Raw genomic sequence first — 18,612 nt, 5'->3', positions numbered from 1 at the left:
CTGAAGTTGCCCAATAAAAGAAGATCGCTTAGGGTAACGTTATTTCTTCTAATAAATCAAACCTATAAATAATAAATTAAATCAGAATACATTTTGTTAGGGGTAAAATATGAATAACCAAAATGTGTACAATCCTGCTAGAATTGCGCGAAGAGAAATTCGTAAAAAACTAAACATAGATGGTAAGTTAATGTAATTAGAATTTAATATTATTAAATAATTATTTTAATAAAGTCTAAAAAGTAATTAACATATATCCAAGTGTTCACGCTAAAAAGGAAATTCGTGGACCATTCCGAGGAGAATGAGTTAAAATCGGAGCAATTAAGACTCGAGCATCACACGAAAATATTCGCTTCGATGTGTCCGGATGAAATTCTGGATCACTATGACGATTATAATACCAGAATGTATTACACTACTTTAATGCTTGGTGACATATCAGGTATAACACGAAGACGATTCCATTCTAAATAAAAAAAAATTTGCAGAAACACATGAATATAAAATTTGCATTAATAATCAAGCAGTTAATAACGTAAAGATATTCCTGATAAAGGTTTTACAGATCTCGCTGAGAAATACACTAAAACCGGAAAAGGCGGACCTTCGAAACTGACAGAAACCTTGAACAGTTACATCGGTGCTATGGTACAAGAAATACTTTCCCACAATGGTGACGTATTGAAATTTTCTGGAGATGCGTTTATCGTGATGTGGAAGCTCCATGAAGGAATGATGATGCGAGACTTGGCCATAGCAGCGATGCAAACTGCTTGCATCATTCAGAAACATTTTGGGTCCTATGATACTGAAGTTGGAGTGACTCTTAAGGGTTTGTTCAACGAGAAGAAGATATCTCTGATTATTATTATTATTAAACATTCGAGCATTCGCAATTTACAACAGGTTTCTAATATTTTTTATAGTAAAATTAGCTATTGCTTCTGGAAAGACATACTTCACATCTATCGGAGATCCCGAATCCATGTCACACTATATTATCACCGGTACACCAGTGTGGGATGTGAAATTCGCCGAAGGCCTTTGCCGGTAATCAGAGAAAACTTACGTTAGTGATTTATAATTTTTATATTAATTTTATTAGAGGAGGCGATATCCTAGTGGCTCCTAGTAGCTGGCAGTGGGCTAATCCAAACGAATATGTCCATGAAACGCTTCCAGATGGTATACACACACTTATTATATCTTGCACGAGCATGTGGTATCAAGCTAAAGTTGACGAATCAATCACCAGTACAGATGGTAGTGTTAAAATTCAAATATATCTTTGTCGTCCAAGTCTTTCGTAAAAGTTTTATGAAATCAAAAGAATATATCTTTCATACTTCACATAGACGAAGACAACGAATATGAGCCGGATTTTTATGATTCGATGATAATTCCCAGAATGGATCCTGAGTCTAAGATGGTGATGATGAATATAACTGGTACGACTTACGAGAGTGGAAAATTTAAGCAAGTCGATTACAGCTGTAAGCAGAACAGACTGTCATATTTCTAAAAAAAATTCGGTGCTTAAAAATATAATGTTTTTAGTACGGCCTAAAGTTATAAAGGCAGCACAAGCTTGTTTGAAAGAAGCTTTACGAAGCTACATGCTGAGACCAGTCATTCGGTCTACCGAAATGGACGAACCATTGGAATATCTGACCGAAATGAGACAGGTGGTGATTCTCTTTATCAATGTAGTCACTTCCAACATAGGCAAAAAACAATTAATTGCCTTAGTGAACTTTGCTTATAAACTAGTGTGCAAGTAAGCCTATTTCCTTCTCGTCGGGCTGTGATCTATTTTATCGATCAATCTTCCTACGACTTTTCGACTGAAGGATCGTCGATGGGATGCACGGATGCGTGAACAAGACGTCCCTCTTCGACAAGGACTTAATGTTCCTTTGTGTGTTCGGTTTACGAGGCGACAAACATGAACTAGAATCGCAAATCGGTTTAAGATGCGCGTCGAAGTTACGATCGAATCTCATAGCGATAGAAAATGTGAAATCTGTAACGGTAGGCGTGACAACGGGAGTGACATACTGTGGAGTCGTAGGGCACATTTTACGGAGAGAATACACCGTGATTGGAATATCAGTGAACAAGGCTGCGAGGCTTATGGTGGCGTATAGAGACAAGGTAAGAGTTAGTGTATAACCAAATATTAATTCACCGAAGGAAAAGGAAAAACAAAGAATTGCTAGGTGGTCTGCGATCGAGAAAGTTTCCTCAATTCTCACTTAGAGGCGAGGCATTTCATTTTACAAGAACCAAGATACTTAAAAGGAATCACCAATATCGGACCGATATATGAATTTCAGGAACAACCAAAGTAATTCTATTCCTGGTATTAACATTTATTTTATATTAACATTCTGGGAACAAGATTATTGAATTCATGTCTAATTCATTAGGTACATTGTATCAGACATAGTTTTCAGTAAGTATCCTTTACTTGGTCGAACCGAGGAACTTAAAATTTTTAGAAGGATGCTAATGAGACTCTTAGAATATTCCAAGAAGACTAAAGAAAACCGTGGCGCACGACCAAAATATAATACACTTATCATAAAGTACTTATCCTTATTATTTCGCCATTATAGTTAAAACATTCTATCGAATAATATACATTTTTCAACCATCGTATCCACAAAGAGGCGACCCACGAATAGGAAAGACAAGGTTATTAGATGAATTTACGCAAAACATTCCAATGGAAACACGCTATAATTACATTTCTTTACAAGCAGGGGATAACAAGGTTGACCTTTTCAATTGCTATAAAATTTTAGAATTTAATCAATAATCATCAGTATTAACATTTCATCGATAAGTTATTTTTAATATGAAACAGAGTGAAATTTAAATGTAAACGGCAAAGAAATGTGATTTATCTCTTAGAGTAGGCCCCGTACAACTTGGTACATTTATTATTTTCAATGCCTCTTGGTTTCACCCGCACTTCTACGCGAAAAGAGCGCGAAGACAAACTGCTTTTACGACTGGGCAAAATGAAGCACACGTACTACCTGTGTGTTTTTAATCAACCCTTCAATGTGCATTTCTCTATCACTCATCGTTATAACGCTCTCACTGATATGGACAAACAAAAGCTTTTAAGAAAGTTCCTATTGAAATTAATGAAAGGCTGCTTCGAAGAATTGTGGGTGGTGATCATCGATGATGCGGAATATGTCGATCGGGAGTCTTTGGAAATCTTCGATGTCCTTACAAAAAGAGACAAAATATTCTTTGCACTGACTATTGGTCGGAAATTGAACACAGACTTTCCGTTATATTTAAATTTTTTGCACAGAGCGAAGGTACTTATTTATTTGCTTCTTTCGAATATGAATCGAATAACAATGAAGACTTGAATTGTTCGTTAAAAGGTAATTGAATTGATCGGGATAGACAAGTGGTACCATGCTGGCTTAGCGTGTCAGATACTTAATGTAAATGGTTTACCTGCAGAATTGGAAAAGTAAATTGAATAAACTTGCAGATTTGACAAAATTCTGTCACTGATCTTGTCTCAATTTTTCTAAAGACTGATACAAGAAAGAAGCTTCGGGAATCCTGGCTGGATCGAGAGTTATTTAGTGAGTCTTCTCCAAGTCGGTGGTTTAGAGATAGTAAATATAACGAAAAGGGAAGCAAATATAAAGGGCTATGTGTTACCTCCTGTATCTATGTTGGAAAGGTTTACTCGAAAACATATACTTATACAAATGTTATGAATAAGTACTAATCCCGCGGAATTTAAAATCAGATTTATTCCAACCGTAATGGAAAGAGACGGATCTAGTCCTGATTACCGAAAAGACAAATGGCAGATGTACAGAGCGAGCTTCAAAGTACGTTCTTACCAATCTTTTACATGAGATGATAACAATACTTTACTTCAGGACAGCATGATATCGTTGTTGGAGGAAGACATGATAACTCTAAAGAAACCACATTTGAGTATCGACAATGAGGAAACCATAATCGCGATTTGTAACATTGCTGAGAACTTCATGTATGAAGACGTGGATCCTGAAATTACGATGGATGGTAAAAAGAAATACTAATCCACCAGAATAATATCATATTGATAAATAACATGAAATATCTTGTTACGTTAGCTATGATATTGAAGCTTTTCGATTCGTTGACACCTCTTGATCAACTTCTCTTGAAATGTGCTTCAGTGATCGGGGAAACGGTGAATAGACATATGCTAGAAAGTTTAATGTCCATCACTGCTAAAAGAGAAATCGGACTTGGTAAAACACGTTTATTATTTACGATATGATAATGTTTACCTGACCATCTAGAACTGTACGACTTATTAGCTGTTACGAAACTCTTTGAAATACGAGTCTTCGGCTGTGCAATTGGGGACTTCTCCAAAAATGCGGGCCCTATAGTATTTATAAAAAATATGCGAAATCCTAATTCAGAGATGGACGTATTCTGCAAGTGCATTGGTCTCACTATTCCAGGTATTAATTGCAATCAAAAACGAAAGCAGTTAAGGGAAATGTATAAAGTTACACATATATGTAAATTGACTTGATGACTTGACTTGACTACTGCAGAGATGTATTTTCTTAGATGAACTGGTAGATTTGCCAAGATATGCTTCCTGCGGCTTGATAAGATTTAAGATGTCAATGTTTCGTAACACCACTTATCAGTACTAATTTAATTAATTACAAGATAATTATTAATATTAAAAAAACAATCACATAATATTAATAAAATATTCATGAAGATTGCTTACGGAAAATCAGAAGATAGAATTGCACAACCAGGCATTGAAATATTTGCAACACTATACAAGACGTTGTGTTTCTTGCGGAGAGGGTCAATTCGCAAAATTATTGGGGAAAACATCAAACAAAGAAGATAGAAAGACAAAAATGACAGACATCGATGAAATGTTTGAACTGGATTATAACGATGAGGCTGTTAACAAGGAAGACAAAAAAAGTAAATTGAATAGTTTTGAAAAACCCTATTAACTTTCGATAATTTCTTCTCGAGTAACACTGATAATAACATTAAGTAATAGAGAAAAAGGAATTACTTTCTTGCCTGAACCTATTTCGACGTGTGGAAAGGAAACCGACGGTAACGTTTTCAGATGTAGATTTTTCTAACTGCCTGTGTGAACTGATACTGATGACAGTCTATACTCAAATACTCGACCACTGTCGTGGCATTGGTAAGTATTGTTCTTAATCATAACTCGTCCAATTAGTAATTACGATTAAACATAACGTGATTAAAACATAACATTTCAGGGAATATTGAAAAGACGCTCACTGCTCTTCTAGAATTTGCAGAAATTTGCTTGATGAATTGTAATATACCTCAAGCTCGAAAGCTTCTATCAGAAAGCGAAATTGTCCTAGTGAAGGTATACAAATTTCTGTTCTAAAAGTTTAATATTTATGTAATCCAATACATCTAATACTTGAAGCTATTCGAATCGAACGAAGACGAAATAGTTCTTTTACCCTATCTCACTGCGAAGATACAGACTCTTCAAGGACAATGTTTTCTTGAAAGCGGTTCCATTTTCGAGGCCGAAGGATCTCTCAAAATGGCATTGAAAAATTTAGGATACAGATTTCCAAAGCTAGAAATGATGATCGACCTGAGCTCGCTCACGCAATTGATGAACTTAAAAATAAAATTGATATGTCCCAAGAAGACAGAGCTGCTAAACAGTCTCGAAAGAGACAATGTGGATTATACTAAACAATTATCAGAATGCTTGGCGCAAATGTTCGAACTCTTCAGGGTAATTGATTGAATTGAAATTATGTGAACGTAAAACACATTTATACTGTTTTATATAGTTTAAAGGGATGAAGAAACACGCTCGCTTAGCAGCAATGTGGGGTTTGAACGCAGCTTTGGAATCTAACAAAGATTTATACATTCTCTGTACATCGTTCACCAACATGCTAATCACAGCACATATGTATCAAGACAGGTGAGAATTTTCAGATTATGATCGAACATTCGATATTATGACGAAACTTTTATACTATTCTACAGATATATAGTTCCATATTTGGAACAAAGAGCTATCAATATTTGCAACGAAAGCAGAGAAACACTTGAAGCTCAAGAACTGAATGTGATCGTCCAACTTTACACAGGAATATTTTTTTCTCGCTGGATAAGGGGACAGATCTCAAAAGCTATTCAAATCGGTTTTAATTGTAGTAGGATGGCCAGTGCGATCGGATCCACATTCTTGAAGCTGGTGGTACTACCACGATTAATTCATTTGCTGATGATCTCTTGCCGACATCCGGAAGTAGTTACTCAATTAAGGGAATTAGGTAATAAACTACCTAATTATAATTGTTGATACCTTTGAAAAATTTCGTAAATATTCTATATAATTATAGAGTTTATATCTCATCATAATTTTGACAAATCTGGACGTACTTGGTATTATGCACTTTGCGCTGACGTCCATTTAGATACTGGATTAACGATTCTCCCTTTCCAAGCTTGTGAACAGTACTTTCTTCAGGAAGGCGAACAAATGATCAGTTTACATGATCCAGAAGCAGAAAGACGATATTTCACGTCAATGTGGCTATGGTATCTACTCATAAATTTTCGTCTTAATTTTTATAGAAAACTGAAAAATATATCATTAACATCAAAACAAAAATTGGTAACATTTGTCTCTAAGGTGTATTAGAACTGAAGAATGGGAAGCTGCGAAGGTATGGAGCGGTAGAAACGTGGAGAGCATTAACATAATGGATGAACATATAGTTGCAGCAACAATTACTGCTTTAAAAAAGCTCGAAGGCCTACTAATTCTTTATGGTATATATCTTTTTACTTCAAAGTTTAAAAGCATTTATTGCAAAATTCTTGGGAATTTATTAAAGCATCATCTGCATAGTGCATAAACTAAATAGTCGAAATGCTGATGCAGCTATTACTATGATGGAGATTAAAAGCATATTTAAAGATACAAAGAAAATGAGCAAAATTGTTGAAATCGTAATTCCCAGGTATACTTTAATATTTATTAACAGCTTCAATTCTAAATGACTGAATTATAATATTGAAGTGAAATATTTGGTATTACTATAGATATATGTTGCTGAAAGCTTATTATTGGATGATAAAATCGCAGAAAAGTAACGCAATAAAGATTTTGAAAAAATTACAGAAAGTATGCAAAAAAATGGAAAACAAAATGATTTACGCATGGGCACTACATTGTGAAAAGGTTTCTATCAAAATCTTATCTAATGATATATTCTTTCTACACCTTTTTTTAATTATGAAAAGATAAAATTGTATAAAATGTTAAAACATTTCCAGGCTTGGTCAGGTGGAATCTCTTCTGTACATACAGACAAATGGAGAGAAATCGCGAACACTAAAATACTAGATAAATGGGATGAAATCAATGTTAATAATTCAAACATGATAATCTTTACTTTTCCCTTACCAAAATATCTTCTTTGACAACTTTTTATTTTTAATTTCAATTAAAATGAATGTAATTATACAAAATAAAATACATATTATAATAAAATATTGTCGAAAACGAAAATTTGTGTCTACTTTTTTTTTATTGTAATCTGTTTATGTACAATCTATCATACAATGATATTCAGCACAGACTGTATAGTTCAGATTTTAAATAAAAAATGAAACTCAAAACAAATGACAATGATAAAACACGACGATCAATTTTCTGATTTTGTGTATACTTTGGGATACTTGTTAAAATCATACGTAAAATTAATCAAAAAAATTCTAATATTAAAATAGCCTGTTATAAACAGGGTATTTAATAAAATTAATACTTATATATATTATTAATACCATAATAATATTATTAATATTATACTCTAATAAATACTATAATAATACTATAATAAAATGCAAACTGCACCTTCACCTTCAAGTAAACCATTAACAGGTTGTCAACTAATTTTACCAACCTTTCCTACTAATTCTAATACGGTATGTTTTTTTAAAAATATATACTTATAATTATAAAATATTTTCCAATAGTAAAGTAATATGTTAACAGGTTTGTTATTCCACTATTCTTCCCTTTGTGCCCACAATGCCTAGAGGTTTTGCAAGCTATTATAATAAATATCATCCATATACAACATTACGTAATATCTGTACTTTTACCTGTCCCCCTTATAGTAAGATATAGTTTTTACCAATGAACATAATACAATACAAAAACGAATAAAAAGTAACAATATTATTTTTTTCAGCATCTAGTGTGTACAGATGCTAAGTACAATTTTCAAAATAATATAATATAAATACTATATAGGCAATTAAATAAAATTATACTTGCATATTATTAATGTACAGTATCATATATAAAACACATAACGATGAGAAATTTATTGTCATGAGAAATATAAATTAAATAGATATGAATTTTTATCTTAAAATGATTTTATTTTAAAGTACAATTCAAATGTTACCTTTTGTATATAATAATCTACCATTCCCTTACTTTACTTTGTGAAGCATGTGTCAATATCCATGTTTTATATTCCTTTTTCTTCCTTTCCACTTGATTATGCTTTGGTTTTACCTTACATTTTATGTATGCCCTATCATTTCTCCACATTAATAGGCAATGTTTACACCTTCGTTTTAATATAGTCTTCATTTTCAAACCACATATGATATTATACATTGGTAGTGATGGTTGCAGTAATATTGAACTAATTTTGTTCATATACATATTTGACAAATTATTTGAATATTGTTTATCACATATATGATGCATATTACGATGTATAATTTTTGTGAATGGTTCCATTGATGATAGTTTTGGAGCCATAAATTTTATTGTTTGACAGGTAGTCCTGAATAATGAATATATATTCATTGTTGCTCTGTAAAAATATTTTTGCATGTACATATAAATTTCGTAATTTAAAAAGATAAGATTTCTATGTTCAAACATAGAGTTAACCTTAACTGAAATAAAGTAAAATCGATTTTACTAACCAATGGGTTTCAATGAAACTGTCATATGATGACAATATTACAAATAGAAATTTGCAATAATTCATAAATTATTTAAATGTTAAACTTCGCTTTTCTGCTGTACTCTCCTTAGTTAAACTGGCTACATTAATGCACACAACAAACTTAACGTTACATAACCACAATTATATACGACCGTGTGTATAACAAAAACATTAAAGACCGTTCACATGTTTTTAATTAATTATATAATATATATATATAAAGTTATTTTAATCGTATATTATAAACGTAATATTTTATGCGCAATCAGTTAATCAATTCTACGATACTTGTCATAATGCAAATGAATAAAACACACTGTATAAAGAAATGCCCTGTTTACGTTGCACTTAGGACAAGTTAGTTTCGACAGCCATTTTATAAAAAAATTCTTTGTAACTGGATTAACTGGTTTGTTCGAATAGAGACTTGAAGATAAAAAATGAAATATATTAAATATTTCCTTATATAAAGAAAGTTAAATTAAAAGAAATAAAATATAACCTACAACAGCCAAAACCAATAGTATGAAAAATGAAGTATTTGGATTATCTTATTTTAACCGTGATACAAATGATGCAACTGTATTAATGAAGAGACTTTTTTCATGTCGTTTAATCAATCGTAATAACAAATTTTTTATTTAGGTTATGTTTTATTCTTTAGTTTCTTAACAAAGATCTCTCAGACTGCTTATTAGTTTGTTATGTAAAATATTGTTTGCAGTAATATATATCCGAATTTAATGAAAATAATAAACCTGAAATTATCAAAATGTTGTTAAAAAAAGTAAATAATTTACTACAAATTTTTGTAAGTATTTTAGTATGACAATATTTAATTTTTTGTTTTTAAATTTTCAAAAATTTGGTCTAGTAGTACTATTACATTTTCATAATTAAGGCTGAATATTTCTAAATTTGCAGGGGTCTGGTCAGAAAGTATGCAGTAGGTACCTAAATTTTATACCTGTAGTCGTAGAACAGAGTGGAAGAGGAGAACGTGCATATGATATTTACTCACGTCTCTTAAAAGAAAGGATTATTTGTTTAATGGGCCCGGTGTGTACCTTGTACCTTCTAATCCATTTACATTTAAACTCTTCTAGAATTTATGATTTCTCATTAATTTTTTTAAGAAAAAATAAAAGAAATTATATCATTTTATAGATTACAGATAATGTGTCCTCTGTAGTGATAGCTCAACTCTTATTTCTTCAATCAGAAAATAGTAAAAATCCAATTCATATGTATATTAATTCACCTGGTGGAAGTGTAACAGCTGGGCTTGGTATTTATGATACTATGCAATATGTTTTACCTCCTGTTGCAACATGGTGTGTAGGACAAGCATGTTCAATGGCAAGTTTATTATTAGCTGCAGGAACAAAGGGTATGCGTCATTCATTGCCTAATGCAAGAATTATGACACATCAGCCATCAGGAGGTGTGTCTGGCCAAGCTACTGATATACAAATACAAGCCCTAGAAATATTGAAGCTTAAAAAGCAAATCAATCATTTATATGTCAAGCATACAGGCTTAGACCTGGAAAAAATAGGTATGTGAATCTGTAAAATCATGTTAATTAAATGTTTTTAGTACATTATAATTTTATAGAACGTTGTATGGAAAGAGATAATTTCATGAGTCCTACTGAGGCAAAGGAATTTGGAATTATAGACAAGGTATTATCTCATCCAATGCAAGAAGAAGAAGCAGAAGCCGAAAGCACAAAATTATCCTTGAAAGAAGCTGTCACTGAAGTTACTAATCAACCTTGATATTAGGGTTAAACAACACATGTGCTTAAAATTATGAGATTTTATTAAAACATGTATTTATCGATATCTAAAAATAGTAATAAAATATTTTTAAAACAATTTATATCATGTATATAACTACTTAAGTACAGCAAATCTGCCCGTTTTGTAAATATCATGTAAATGTATAACATAGAATGATGATTTCATAAATGATAAACATATGAATTGATGTTTTGATAAAAAACCATTCATATTTCTTTTATATTCCTCAGGCAAGCAATACATCACCAAGCATTCTCCCTATATGTCGAACATATGTAATACTATGATTATGAGGCGAAAGAGACATAAGATTGTAACGGAAGACAAGATTTTGTATCGAAATATATCTATATACAATTAATAATTAATTTTGATTTGAATGGTTTGTCCTGCACGTGTTTTTTTATCGCAGTTTAAAATAGTAGTCACGCGTTTAAGGTATTCTTAAAAATACATTAAGTTTATAATTCCATTAATATTCTATTATCACCAAAAATACTTCATAAAAAGGACGGAATTGATTATGTGTCTCAATGCTAGACAACAATAAAGCACTTCACAATATAGTGACATTGTATGTCATTAAAAATATTCCCCTAATACCAGCTTTTGCAAAACCAGCGTCGTATCTCTTTTTGCATGTAAATTGCACGATCACTTTGTAAAAATCACTGAGGGCATACTTGAGCATGTGCAAGCATTAATATATCCTTTTTTTCTTTAGGAAATCTAAGTTCTCTTCCAGCTAAACGTGCTGCTTCAAGTTCTCTTTCAGCCAATGCCAACTCCATAGCAACAACGCCGCCACCGCTTTCATGTTCTCTTGCTACCCAATCTAGCGCCATTTGACTACGCATATCATCATCTAAAGCTCGGTGACTGTAATGAGCAACTACTTCTTGTCTGCTACATTGCCTTTCTCTCATTGCTTTCAAAGACCCATTCCAATGAAGTAATTGGAAGACCGTCATTAATTCTTGAAATTCTAACATTGTTCTCCCACGGTTGCATTCCAACATAAAACGAAATGCACCTATACCTGTATTTGGATCTTCTTTCTCATCTCCATTTCCCTAAAAATTAAACAGTTCATTTAATATAATTCCCATAAATAATAGATATACTCAAAGAACAAAATTAAGAGCATACCTGTGTTTGATTGCCAACACTGTTGGAAGTTGCAGATGGCTTAGCAAAGCTAGCTCTTGCTTCTGCAACAGCTTTCTCTATGAAATCATCTGTTATCTTACGTGCTGGATGTTCATTGAAAACAGAATTCATTAAAGCAATTTTTGCTGCTGATCTACGAGCTTCAGCTTTAGTGGGGCAATTTTGAAAACTACCAAAGCAAGATCCGCCAGGGAGAGTAACATAACATACATAAGGTGGACTGGTACCAGGTACAGATTCATAAATAACTAATGCTCCGTTTCTTAGCTCTGTTCCTCTACTTTGTTTCATTTGCCAAAACTCTTGCAAAGCTTCTACCACATTTACTATAAGAAAAAATGAAATAATATATAACAAATTTAATATTGAATAAAAAAAAAAATAGTAATACCTCTTCCATAGCCTTGAGTATGCTTAGCAAAGCTGTTAACAACTGCTTCTACTGCTTCCTTTAACACTTGCTTATCTCTGGCATCTACCAAACCACCTGTGATACCCATATTTTCAGGAACACGAGATTTTGTTTTAACTGGCATTATGCCCTGCATCACCTTTTAAAAGCTCACGTACATTTACGTCCTATAAAAGTAATTATTATAATTTTTTGATTGAATAAACTACATAATAAAAAAAACTTCAGATTAAAAAAAGTAGTTGTTGGCGAAATATAAATGAAATTTTTGTCTCGATATTGAGTTTGAAGACTAGTCGATCATAAAACGAAAGAAACGAACAGATGAAGTAGGGAAATTTTAGTTACATACGTAACTAAAGTTAGCGAAACAAGATTAGCAAAGATTATCTTTCTGAAACGTTCAGTATGACAGGTCTTAGATGTTATGCAAACGACGAAACGGAGAAGGAATTGCTACGACACCGAAGAGACCGAATGTAAAAAGAAACCCTGGTGACCCACCTGCAGAGACCCGAATGCCCAGGAATTCGTATAACTTACTTTCTGACCCAGCGCTACGGGATCAAATTGCAATACACATATAACGTGTTTAATGGCACCGGACCACTGACGATTTCCAGAAAACCAGGGCTGTCTACCTCGGTCAAGTACCCCATGGTACGATGACACTATCACGGAGGATTGCCAACTGATTATCAACATTCTCTACCAAGCGCAGTGTCGGATTCTATGAACATGGAACCCATGCCTAAATGTATAATTTTAATGTTATATATTAATATATCAATAGAAAAGAGAGAGATAGCCGAAAAAAGAGAGAGAAAACATATGGCCAATAATAAGATATTATTTTAAATATAGATAAATTTGTTATTAATTCTATCTTATTTCGAGAACACTACAAAGTTATAGCTATTTAGAATTGTAATAAATTGAAATATTTAAAAATACTTATTATTGAATGATTAAAAAATCAAAAATATAGATTTGTTATGTTTAATTGTAGTATAAAATATATTTTAATTATTCCTTCATATATCATAAAATTAATGAAAAATATATAAAAATATAAGTACGACAATGAAAATGTTTAGAGTAGACAACTCACTGATTCGTAGGATTACACATGCAAATAGAGCGCCATACATTAGTTGCTGTTGTTACTAGAAATTATAATACTCAGTTGATAAAAAAGAACCAGACAAAAAATAATAATCATATTTATCATTCTATCGCACTTATTATTTCTGGATCATTTTCAATTCAACAGAAACAAGATAACGGGACTAATAATGGCTAGAATTAAAATTAAGTATGATCATAAATACAGAAGAGATACGGAAAATTGAATATTACATACTTACAGAAATAGACTAATAATTTAATCAATGTTCTACAGTTAATATCATATCATTAGAATTTTTTTCTTTCTTTTAGACAGAAATTTTATTTTCAATTTTAGAGGGACATAGAATAGATAAGCACCTGGAAAAAGGCTATCAACCGCTAGTAAAGTTGTAATCATACTCTGTGTTGAATTGGTAATGTTGGAAATGATCAACATGGTAAAGGGGCCTTGAAGTCCCAGACATGTAAGACAAAAAATCCATTGGATGATAGATCTATTTTGTATTTCGTTTGTGGCTGAATATAATCTCAGATATAACTATTCTAAATCGTAGATGGCGCAAAACAACTAATTTTTTATGAGATCGGTATTTCAGTTGTACAAAATTTTATAAAATGTTAAATCTATGCTCTATCTTCTGTGCTATATCGTCTGCGATCATATTGCTACATTCAAATAGACAATTAGATTACATTGATATTAATAGTGTGCGTCAATTCATAGATATGTTATTATAATAAAAAATTTTTTTCGCATCAAAATGTAAATTAAACATTTTAAATTCAATTAAGTGGTATATGTAAAGATATATATCGAAATTATTGATTTATGATATCTACGGAAAAGTGATACGTGGCAAAATATCTTTTATTCTTATTTCTATGATTCATGACTTCTCCTTAGAGGGAAAGCAATTTACGCGCGTACATTTCCCGCGTGGTCAAGGCGTAAGTATATGCGTGCATTAGTCACATTTGTATGTGTACAGCAGATCAGCTGAGCGCCAGCTGTGCTCTTCGTTGCGACCAATAGGAATCATGTATACCATTGCACAGCAGCGCCTCAAATACACGACCGGTGACCACAGGTTTGGCGTTCCCGCGAAAGCAACACGTAAACTTCAGTTTGTGAATCAAAAGTGTTATTTTATATGTATATACTCGTTTCCGCACGATTATGTACCTGTTTAGTTTAAGCGTATACAGTGTGTTTAAGTGTGATAATATTTTCTCATATTCTTCGAAAAAGTTGTGGTAAAATCGAGCGGGAAACAGATGCGCAGAACGTGTGGGTGCTGTGACTCCTTGGATTTATGCATCGCTTGTATACAATATTTAATGTTTTCGAACGACTGTATCGCGTTGTTTGAGTAAAATATAGTTCTCCTGGTTAACGAACAGTGTTTTTTTACAAACTTTTACAACATTTTACCTTGTAAAAGCGTGACATGAACAGGGCGTCTGTCAGAGGACGCCAACGTTGCACTGCGTTCGTATAGTCCTTAAATTCAATGCACGTACATGAAATTAATAGTGTTTATGAACTGAAATTAAACGATAGGACTTCAAAGAAAGTGTTTACTGAAAATTTGTGATTTTTTTCCCCCTTTGAGGTTATGTTATATATATAGAGGGCGTGACAGTGGCATATTGCAAGCAGGGGTTGGTCATCGTTTCGCGCGCTGGTCTCCCGCGCTTCGAGTTCCACGTCCCGTATTTTTTTGAAGAATTACTATTCTGTGATATCTCGAAGCTTGAAACTGTATCAGAAAAGACTTTAAGAAATTTTCGTGCTAAGAAACATTTTATAAATGAAAAGTTATGACACAAAATATTGAATCAAACGCAGCTAAGTATACGTGCATTATGGCGATCGGGTGCGTGTAAGCTTTGCGCGCTCTTTTACTTTTCGGCATTTTCCTGGCTAAATTACGGAGCGTATACTGTAATAATTGAGCGGACGTTAAATTAAAATACCGGCTAATTTATATCCATATTAAAAAGGTCTGTTCCCGTTCGAAATATTTTTTGAACACGTCGACAATTCCGAAGCAAAATGCCACAGACGAGGTGAGCGAACGAGTTTCCATTTGGTCTCAAAATTTCATACAATTCTTTCTGTATTTAGTCAGAAGCATTTAAAATTTGTTTGATATAAATTAGATTGATCCATACAATTTCCTGTACTTCCTGATTTAAAAAAATTTAAGAAATATGCATGTATAACCTTCTTTAATCAGTATCTACTTTTTAAAAGCTGTAACAATATTATATGAATAATATATGCTTGGATTTTTATTCTATAGATTCATGAATACTTTGTAAATGACCTTATTAAATTGTAATATTTCTATGGAATATATTTAACTTGAAAAAAATGTTAGACGTTAATTAGGACGTAATTCTTTGTTACCTTTTAAAAATATTTTTATCTACTTTACAAAGACATTAAGCTTGTTTAATATAATTTGATATTGCTGCAATAATGTCAATAACAAATCATTCTCTTCCCTTATTCAGTTTACATGGGAAAAAATCACAGACTTATTTACAAGGAGGAAAAGTAGTAACACAAACTTCAAAACGTAAAAGACGGGCAACAGAAATTTCTGAAGATTCAGAAAATGTATATCCGCCTAGTAAAATACCAGCTTTATCACATGTGTCATATACAGAATCATGTCATACAGTACATTCTTTAGAAAATTCATGTACACCACATCAAGTATCTCCATTGAAAGAGCAACAAGAGCCAGCCACATGGTCTGAATTAAGAACTGCAACATGCTTTTTAACACCATCATCTTCTAATAATACATCAAATAGACCTAGCCCATTACCATCATTTCCATGGGCTGATGGTTCTCAAGTTTGGTCTCTTATGTGTTTGGGAGATCAAAAGACTATTACTCAAAGAAATCCACAAATGTTCCAAAGGCATCCAACATTACAACCAAGAATGCGGGCAATTTTGTTAGATTGGTTGATTGAAGTTTGTGAAGTATACAAACTACATAGAGAGACTTATTATCTTGCAATGGATTATATAGACAGATATTTGTCCATTCATCAAAATGTACCCAAAAATCAATTGCAATTAATAGGCATTACATGCCTTTTCATAGCTGCCAAGGTTTGTATATGTATTTGTTTTTCTTTTTTTTTTTACTTATCGATTTATTAGTTTTAAATGAATAATCGATAATCTTTTTATAGGTTGAAGAAATATATCCACCCAAAATAGCAGAGTTTGCATATGTTACTGATGGAGCTTGCACAGAGGAAGAAATTTTAGGAAAAGAATTAGTGATTTTAAAAGGCCTTGGGTGGAACTTATCCCCAGTCACTGCTCCTGGCTGGCTTAATATCTATATGCAAATTGAATCAGGCGACTGGTCAAGGCCAAATGCATTTATTTACCCACAATATGGAGGTCTACAATATTCTCAGGCGGCTCAACTATTAGATTTAGCTACATTGGATGAAGGAAGTTTGAAGTTCCCTTATAGTCACATAGCTGCAGCAGCTATCTATCATACGCAAGGAAGGGAATGTGCTTTAAGAGTATCACGCATTCCATGGGAGCAGCTTGCACCCTGTGTCAAATGGCTTACGCCCTTTGCAATGACAGCTGCTGAAGAACATTCTCAGTGCCTTTTAAGGTCTACAATAACACCTGTGGAGTCTCATTCTGGATCTGGACTTAAGGCAGCAGTGCCTAATATTGTAATGGATGAATCACATCGTATACAGACTCATGTTGTAGATTTAAACATGCTAGAAAGGGCGCAGCAACGATTAGTACATGAAATACCTTCTACTGATACAAATGAATCTGACTCTAATGCTGAACCTGGTAGACAGAGTCCAAATGAAAGTGGTCTTTTAACTCCACCATCTAGTAGTCAAAAAAATTCTACCACACCGTCGCGTCCTCCACCGCAGTTACATCCGTATACGTAATTAAATATTTATAAATACTTGATAGTCTTTGATTCAGCATTTCGTTTACTAACTGCTGGTGAATGATTTTAATGTATGTCAGAAAATATTAACTGCTTTGAACAGTTTTGCCTTTTGTAAAGTTACACAATGTGCTAGTAAATACGGGATTGCACGAGTGCACGATAATTACAAGATATACTGTACTATTATCGTAAAAAATACGGTGTTCCCCATTGAAGTACGTTGTCCTGGAACAATGATATTTATCATGTAATAGTAAGTCTTACAGTACAAGGTGTTAACCATTTTGTGTAGTAGTGTCCATAGTAATACTGAATTTATTTAATATTATATATTTGTTTTATTGTAAACGTTTAAAAGAAGTGCCTTACGTAGAGGAATGTAAACTTACACATAAGCCTATGGCTATCTTCTGTGATTATATCCATGCAGTGAATCTTGATAATACATTACATTAATACAGGCAGAATTAAAAATAACAAATATTTTCATAAATCTCTGAACAATATTAGTGCCTGCGAAAAGTGTCCTTAAAAACAACTGTTTTTATTAGTACTGAGGTAAATATTGTGAATAGTATTCTTTTATATATCACGCTTTATTTTAACGCAACGTATTATAACAATGCGTTATCAAGCCGGGTGAATGTATTTTTATGTATATGTACACTGTGAAGTACTAATAATAAAAAAAAAGGAGAGAGAGAGAGAGAGAGCGCGCGCGTAAGCATGAATGCACGGATGACGATATAAGACTATTAATTATTAAAATAAGATTTAAAAAATTTCGTGATGAATTTACACTGCCTTGTAATAAAACGCGGCCGTTTATATACATTTGTATGAAAAATTTGACAATAAATATTTGTAAATCTGATCATTAATCTTTTACCAATCTTTTCTCCAAAGAAGATAAAATAATCCAATCAGAATAAAAAATAATTCATTACGATATACATACATAATTTCATAAGGAATTCAAGTTACGAGGATGAATGTCGGAATCGATATTATCGACAGTAAAAAATAGTAACGTAGCGCCACAGTGTTCTTTCTAGAAA

At 32.5% G+C, this 18,612-nt stretch overlaps 5 protein-coding genes across 9 annotated transcripts; 3 read left to right on the top strand and 2 right to left on the bottom strand.

Annotated features, from left to right (window-relative positions):
- The first annotated feature begins 109 nt into the window (after positions 1–109).
- LOC100741063 (adenylate cyclase type 10) lies at positions 110–7,708 on the top strand. The gene is made up of 28 exons (XM_033320268.1): positions 110–182; positions 248–445; positions 560–835; positions 930–1,053; positions 1,109–1,266; positions 1,359–1,496; positions 1,561–1,780; positions 1,854–2,157; positions 2,223–2,350; positions 2,433–2,622; positions 2,925–3,341; positions 3,411–3,502; positions 3,569–3,751; positions 3,932–4,039; positions 4,081–4,286; positions 4,356–4,505; positions 4,618–4,699; positions 4,778–4,995; positions 5,072–5,230; positions 5,310–5,425; positions 5,489–5,812; positions 5,871–6,007; positions 6,073–6,362; positions 6,432–6,630; positions 6,725–6,864; positions 6,944–7,055; positions 7,138–7,276; positions 7,372–7,708. The coding sequence occupies exons 1-28, from the start codon at positions 110–112 to the stop codon at positions 7,516–7,518; spliced, it is 5,028 nt and encodes a 1,675-aa protein (XP_033176159.1). The 3' UTR covers positions 7,519–7,708.
- A 753-nt stretch (positions 7,709–8,461) lies between these two features.
- LOC105680645 lies at positions 8,462–8,930 on the bottom strand. The gene has a single exon (XM_012384668.3). The coding sequence runs from the start codon at positions 8,921–8,923 to the stop codon at positions 8,528–8,530; it is 396 nt and encodes a 131-aa protein (XP_012240091.1). The 5' UTR covers positions 8,924–8,930; the 3' UTR covers positions 8,462–8,527.
- Positions 8,931–9,038: 108 nt separating this feature from the next.
- On the top strand, positions 9,039–11,056 carry LOC100744059 (ATP-dependent Clp protease proteolytic subunit). 3 transcript variants are annotated; one of them, XM_024367071.2, is made up of 5 exons: positions 9,039–9,425; positions 9,793–9,879; positions 9,993–10,127; positions 10,236–10,626; positions 10,686–10,952. In XM_024367071.2, exons 2-5 carry the CDS (start codon positions 9,841–9,843, stop codon positions 10,847–10,849), a joined length of 729 nt encoding a protein of 242 aa, XP_024222839.1. In that variant the 5' UTR covers positions 9,039–9,425; positions 9,793–9,840; the 3' UTR covers positions 10,850–10,952. The 3 variants fall into 3 exon arrangements, with proteins under 3 accessions (XP_024222839.1, XP_024222840.1, XP_033176181.1); XM_024367072.2 differs by having other exon boundaries at positions 9,039–9,879; positions 10,236–10,356; positions 10,444–10,626; XM_033320290.1 differs by having other exon boundaries at positions 9,039–9,879; positions 10,686–11,056.
- LOC100743857 (protein limb expression 1 homolog) lies at positions 11,057–13,155 on the bottom strand. 3 transcript variants are annotated; one of them, XM_003488816.3, is made up of 4 exons: positions 12,999–13,155; positions 12,435–12,622; positions 12,023–12,369; positions 11,057–11,946 (listed from the first exon to the last, which is right to left on the bottom strand). In XM_003488816.3, the coding sequence occupies exons 2-4, from the start codon at positions 12,589–12,591 to the stop codon at positions 11,542–11,544; spliced, it is 909 nt and encodes a 302-aa protein (XP_003488864.1). In that variant the 5' UTR covers positions 12,592–12,622; positions 12,999–13,155; the 3' UTR covers positions 11,057–11,541. The 3 variants fall into 3 exon arrangements, with proteins under 3 accessions (XP_003488864.1, XP_003488863.1, XP_033176180.1); XM_003488815.4 differs by having other exon boundaries at positions 12,960–13,141; XM_033320289.1 differs by lacking the exon at positions 12,999–13,155 and adding an exon at positions 12,808–12,939.
- A 1,489-nt stretch (positions 13,156–14,644) lies between these two features.
- On the top strand, positions 14,645–18,435 carry LOC100743743 (G1/S-specific cyclin-E1). Its single transcript, XM_003488814.4, has 3 exons — positions 14,645–15,656; positions 16,107–16,719; positions 16,803–18,435. The coding sequence occupies exons 1-3, from the start codon at positions 15,643–15,645 to the stop codon at positions 17,547–17,549; spliced, it is 1,374 nt and encodes a 457-aa protein (XP_003488862.1). The 5' UTR covers positions 14,645–15,642; the 3' UTR covers positions 17,550–18,435.
- Positions 18,436–18,612: the final 177 nt, after the last annotated feature.

The sequence above is a fragment of the Bombus impatiens genome, unplaced genomic scaffold, assembly GCF_000188095.3.
Source record: "Bombus impatiens unplaced genomic scaffold, BIMP_2.2 scf_0264, whole genome shotgun sequence".
NCBI classification, from domain to species: Eukaryota; Metazoa; Arthropoda; class Insecta; order Hymenoptera; family Apidae; genus Bombus; species Bombus impatiens.
The sequence above is the reverse complement of the archived record's forward strand: the minus strand, read 5'-3'. Positions and strand labels throughout refer to the sequence as shown.